Here is a 6,026-nt window from a genome sequence, read left to right as displayed (position 1 = left end):
CGATAGTAAATTTTTACAAACATATATATTTAAAAACGAAGGGAGTAGTATTATTCCAGTATTAGTTTCGGGGCGCGCTTCGGATAAGACTTTCTCATCATGTAGGACTGAATTGCTGACTTCCTTATCCACAAAGAAAATGTACCTAAAAAATATCCACAATGAAAATCACTAGGTCGACTACGTTAGCAGGTGCCAATAGCAACGCGCCAGCACCACCCGAAATCCTGTTAACCACACAAAACACCTACGTACGTGGCGGTTTGACACCGCGAAGAGGTGCGGGGCCCGGCCGGCAGCGGTTCGGCGCAGATATCATCCACGTAGCAATCCCAAACGTCAAGGGTAAAACAGTCATTCTATAAAACGGCCTTATCCACATCCTCCGCTTTCTGCTCTCGTCCTTCCGGCTCATATAAATCCCAGCCTAACCACCAGCGCACACCTTCCTTCCTACCTTCTGCCCGCCCGCGGTTTCACAGGTCTTCAACCTTCTCGCCTCCTTGCGCGATCTGCTTCACGTTTTTCCCCTCGCCGCTCCACGCGCGCGGTACGTTTGCACGGAGAGCAGGCACGGCACGGCCGCAATGGCGAGGAGCACGCGGTCGGTGGCGACAGAGCGCGCCTACAACCACTTTGCGCCGTCGTCCACGCGCGGCCTCATGGTCATGGGGTACCCGGCCACGGCAAGGGGCCCCGTCACGGCCGACGAGTTCGACGAGTCAGACATCTGGGGGTCGTTCAACCCGGCAGAGGAGGCCGAACAACTGGCAAGGTCGGGCGCCGAGCTACCCCGGGTCCGTGCAGTCCCGTCTGCCCGTCCCGGGAGGAAGGCGAAGCCGGTGGACAGGACCGGCGGGGGCGGCGCCGCGCACGGGTCGCTGCCCGTGGCCATACCGGACTGGTCCAAGATCCTTGGGGATGAGTACCATGGGCGCCAGGCCGGGGACTGGGAGCTGGACGACGCGGACGACGAGGACATCGAGGGCGCCCCGGTGGTGCCGCCGCACGAGCTGGCGTGGCGGCGCCGGGCCGCATCGCTGTCGGTGAACGACGGGATGGGGGTCGGCAGGATGCTCAAGGTCAGGGACGCGGTCTGGAAGAAGACGGGGTTCCAGGCCTGACGCGCTCGGGCCCGGCCTCGTCGCCACTACTACTCGTAGCTGTTTTCTTTTGACATGTCGATTCGGAATTTCGGATAAAGCTAGCTACTAGCTTGTAGAAGTTGGTTGTTTTGACCGAGTTTTGGGCTCCGGGGTAGAGAGAGGAGTGGATGCTGATGAGATGAGTGAATATTGATCATTGTTCGTCCCTGCTGTGCAGTGTTTTCCCGAGAGAACGCCGAACGTTTTCTGATACTGCGTAATTCTTTTGTGTAGCACGCAATGGATAGAGCACCTACTGCTAACTGTGCTTACCGCAGCAAAATGATTTGTTGAGAAGATGATCAGTCAGGCAAAATGGATAAATTTGACATATTGATGTAACTAATTCATAAAATGAACTCTAGCAAAAGAAATTCACACTCTAACATTTTTGTGTGGCGTCCCACACAAAGACGCCATACTACACTCTGTGGCGCCTTAGCATGAGGTGCCGCACCTTCGATCATGCTGGCACCCACTCACGGCCGATCCCCCCCCCCTCATGCAGGGTGGCGTCTAAGGCAAAGGCGCCACACTTGCAATGTGTACCGACTTGTTCTTAGGCGCCACACCTTGAATGATACAGCCGCGGGCCGGCCCTCCCCCATCCCCACCCCCACACATCTGAAGAACATTAGCTCCGTGCCCCTAGTTCCCTTTTCCTCCCTTCTCAAATTTCTCTCCAAATCAAGCAGACATGAAGGTTTGGTCCGAGGATTTCGACCCCAATCCCTTCTTTAAGGTAATCTCCCCCGATCCCCTTCCTCTCATCCAAAAAAATGCTCACATTTTTACAAGTTTGAGAAAACCCTGGTTCTTCATGAATTTTGGGTGTGTAGCTTTTGTTGCACTTTGCTAGGATTAGTCTTGTTTGTATGTAATGGTTATGGGTGTTGGTATGTTAGGATTAGGGTTCTTTGTATGTAAGGCTTAGGGTTATGATGGGGTTAGGTTTGTTCAATATATATGTTAGGAGTAAGGCTTTTTTTTTATTATGTGAATGTTGTAATATTTGGATGAGTGCTTATAGAATATATTCTATTTTGTGTTGTTCCAATTTTGTAGGGATGGGAAGAACATGTGTTTATCTTCATCACATGGACAAGTATGCCTTTTGAAAGGCAATATTGACCCGGACCCAAATGAGCTAGACATGGTGTTTGAGTGTAGTCCTCGATATGCCGAGTTGTTGGAACAAGTGCGAAAAGATTTGAATTGGATGGACCCAAGTGATGTTATTGAGTTTGATGGTAAGCATCATGTGGGATTTGGAATGCACATTTGTTGGAAGACCATGTGTGTGAACTTCGAGCAACGTTGGGTTACATACAGGGAAACGGTAGTTGAATCACTAGACATAGCTTTAGAGTTATTTGCCATAAAAAAGGTTGATGCTAACTTGCACTTGGATTTGAACCGGGTTGCCTCTGTGATTGTTGATAGTAGTCCTCCACGCATGAACCAAGCTGACATGATTAAGCCTATTTTGACCCAACAGGTGCGGCCAACATTGACCTCGATTTCGAATATCCAAGAGGATAATAATGAGCATGGGGATGATGAGAATGATGATGATGTTCTCCATGACAACAATGTTAGTGATTTGGACAAATACTATTTGCAAGAGACCATGGACCATTCCATTGCGTACTTCCGTGGCTATGTGTCGGAGTCGGATGATGACGGTCCCGATGAAGAAGTTAATGAGGAAGGGTTCGCAGCCAAGAAGGTCGAAGCTTTCAAGAAGGTATTACGGCGGGATTGCAGGACACCATTGTTCGAGGATCTTAGTATTGCGGATGAAGCCATGATTGACGACGGCAAAGGCATATTGCTTGGAGTTAGGTCAACTTCTCGTCGGGATGAACATGGGAAGAACGGTATTTTTCCCGGGTCAAAGTTTTAAACATTTCTGGAATTGAAGATGTAGTTAGATGACTTTTCGGTTACGCACTATAGTCCACGCAAAGTTGTTCATTCGAACATCAAGGTGCATTACACGGTTGCATGTGAGTATTTAGAATGGCCATGGATTGTGTGTGCAAGACCATGAAAGGGAGGTCCCAGATGGCACATTGTGAGTTGTCTACCAGTTCACATGTGTCGAGGCAAGAGGGTTGATGGCGAGCTTGTGTCCCAAAACCATAGACAACTCACCTTTGAGTTCATCGCTTACAGGCTTTGCAACTCCATCTCCTTACTTCCAACAATGACCATAAAGAGTGTACACAACCTCGTGAAAGCCCTCTTTCACTACAAGGTGAAATACGAGAAGACATGGAAGGCAAAGCAAGCCACATTCAAGATGTTGTATGGTGATTGGGTGCAAACATACAACTCACTGCCTAGGTTTTTGGGAGCTATGGCCGCCACTAACCCGGGCATGGTTCATGTGGTTGACCCACATGGGGAAAAACAATGATTCACAACGGAAGAACGGTCTGAGTCTTTGGCCGTGCATTTGGGCATTTGAGCAATGCATGAGGGCTTTTCAGCACTGTCGGCCGGTCATCTCCATCGTTGGCACCTTTTTGACCAGACAATTTAAGGGCACTCTCTTGGTTGCAATAGGAAATGATGCCAATAATCAGTTGTTGCCCTTGGCTTTTGCTTTCGTTGAGGCGGAGACCAATGATAACTGGGAGTGGTTCTTGCGTCTTTTGAGAACCAAGGTATAACCGTCTAATAGGGAAATTTTTGTTATATCGGAACGCCATCTAGGAATTCTTAACGCGGTTGACATTGTCATTCCCGTACATGCTCCTTTGCACCATCGATGGTGCATGAAGCATTTTTGTTCAAACTTCTATCGACATGTGGTAGCAAGGATTTGACGGATGATCTTCAAGATTGTTGTTAAGATTTTTCGACAAACATTTTGCATGATTGTACAGCGCTTTGGTCGCAGACAAAAAACTTGATGCAGGGGGTCTTAATTTTCTCAATAGGCACATTCAACTTAGGACAAAGTGGATACGAGCTTATGATGAAGACGACCAAAGATACGGTCAAATGACAGGCAACATGGTAGAATGCTTCGACTGGGTGCTCAAGGGTGTCCGTGTGTTGCTCGTGAAGGCAATAGTTCAATACACATTCAACAAGTTGAGAGCATACTTTATAAAATAATCAATTGACATGGATAAGAAGATTGTGGGAGAGAACAAGCAAAAGTACAAGTACGAGTTCCCATCAAAGGTTAATAAATGAATGGAATTTCAATGACAGAAGGCTCACTCCCAAATAGCTACATTATACAATAATAATGAGTATTGGATGTACCAAGTGAATGATCCCGGAGGAACCACAAACGATGGCCACCAATACGGAAAATCGTGTGTTCAAGGTATCTTTATATGAGTGTGATTGCTCTTGTGGGAGGCCAAGGTTGCTTCATCTCGCATGCTCGCACTTGTACACGGCAGCTCCTACTAGGAATGTGGACGTGAACCATCCACTTATTACGATGGAGTCTGAGTTCTCTTCGTGACCACAAAGCATACATGGGCTCCTAGATTTGAACCATACTTTGACCAATCACAATGGCCAGAGTACCATGGACTTCAACTGTGGCCCGACCTGGAATGGAAGGTGGTTAAACGGGGAATAAGAAATACAAAGCGTTTTAGGGGAGACATCGATGGATGGGGCTGTTCGAGATATGCCCTAGAGGCAATCATGTATGATGATATTTTCCTATGTGTTTATGAATAAAGATAGTCCTTGGACATTGTCAATGATGTGTATCAACAAGTACATGACTTGTTTGTGAGACTATGCATTGTATGATGACTGTCCTAAATGGTCCCTAATCAAAAGGGTTGTGTGGACACGCAACCATATAGATTAACATATGCCACGATGGATGGTTCGGTCTCACTAACCATGTAGCATTGGATGCTAGCCGGATAATATGGACTCACAAATATCTGGTCAGATTCGACGTAGTCGGATCCGAGTCGAGATAAGGTCTGAGTTGAACACACCCAACTATGAGACCCAATGATAGGCCATCTGTGAGCCTCTAGTACAACGTACGTTCTATGTCCTACGACCTGAGCTGGCGCATGTATTCGGGATGGTTATAGACTTTCTTTAGGCTGACCAAATGCTGCTTCGTGACTGGGTAGTTACAAAGGTAGGTCTCGGACTTGTCCAGACCCATACTGCGAGACATGGTCGAGCAAGATGGGATTTTCCCCTCCGATCAGGAGAGATATACTCTGGGCCCCTCGGGTAATCCGACCTGGATAAGCATGGCCATGTGATGAGTATTATGAGATACTCCGTAGTGTTAGTCGAATTCAACAGAACGAGAAAGAGGTCGTGCTGCAACAAGGATGAGCATGTCGCCTTGTGCACAACAACATATATCATGTGGCAAATGAAGTAAATGTTCGCCTAACTAGCTTCATCGGACACTTGGAGTCGGCACGCTTTGCTAGAGGCCGCTACCGACTAGCCCAGTCCGGTATTATGTGACTCGCGACCAAGTGAACGAGAACCTAAGGGGTCGCAGGCTTAAGGGAAGGAACTACTTGTGGGTTTTAGGATCCTTGCGAGGCCAAAGAGTTGAGCCCACGACGAATGTCTATATATAGTGGAGGTGTAGCACACTCATTCAGTTGATCGCTTCGGGCCGTCATTAGAGCTTTGCATGTGTTGCAACTAGACACCTCCACCCGCTGCCGACTATGTAATCGGACCTAGCAGTCCGCCGCACGGTGTTTCTCCTACACGCGCGGATACCATTAGAGGCGGTGCACTTGCGCTGCTCCAGTGAACCTGTATGTGGGATTTGGTGACCGGCTGTTCGAGGGAGTGAACCCGGCGACCGGATGTTCGAGGGAGATCAGGCGAGGAAGAGATGGACCACGCGGA

The 6,026-nt window shown here is 48.3% G+C and overlaps 1 protein-coding gene across 1 annotated transcript; it reads left to right on the top strand.

Annotated features, from left to right (window-relative positions):
* Positions 1 to 407: 407 nt before the first annotated feature.
* LOC123402497 lies at positions 408 to 1,358 on the top strand. Its single transcript, XM_045096420.1, has one exon. It carries the CDS (start codon positions 588 to 590, stop codon positions 1,122 to 1,124), a length of 537 nt encoding a protein of 178 aa, XP_044952355.1. The 5' UTR covers positions 408 to 587; the 3' UTR covers positions 1,125 to 1,358.
* The last annotated feature ends 4,668 nt before the right edge of the window (positions 1,359 to 6,026 follow it).

Source organism: Hordeum vulgare, chromosome 6H (genome assembly GCF_904849725.1).
Source record: "Hordeum vulgare subsp. vulgare chromosome 6H, MorexV3_pseudomolecules_assembly, whole genome shotgun sequence".
NCBI lineage: Eukaryota > Viridiplantae > Streptophyta > Magnoliopsida > Poales > Poaceae > Hordeum > Hordeum vulgare.
This window is presented reverse-complemented; position numbering and strand designations above follow the sequence as displayed.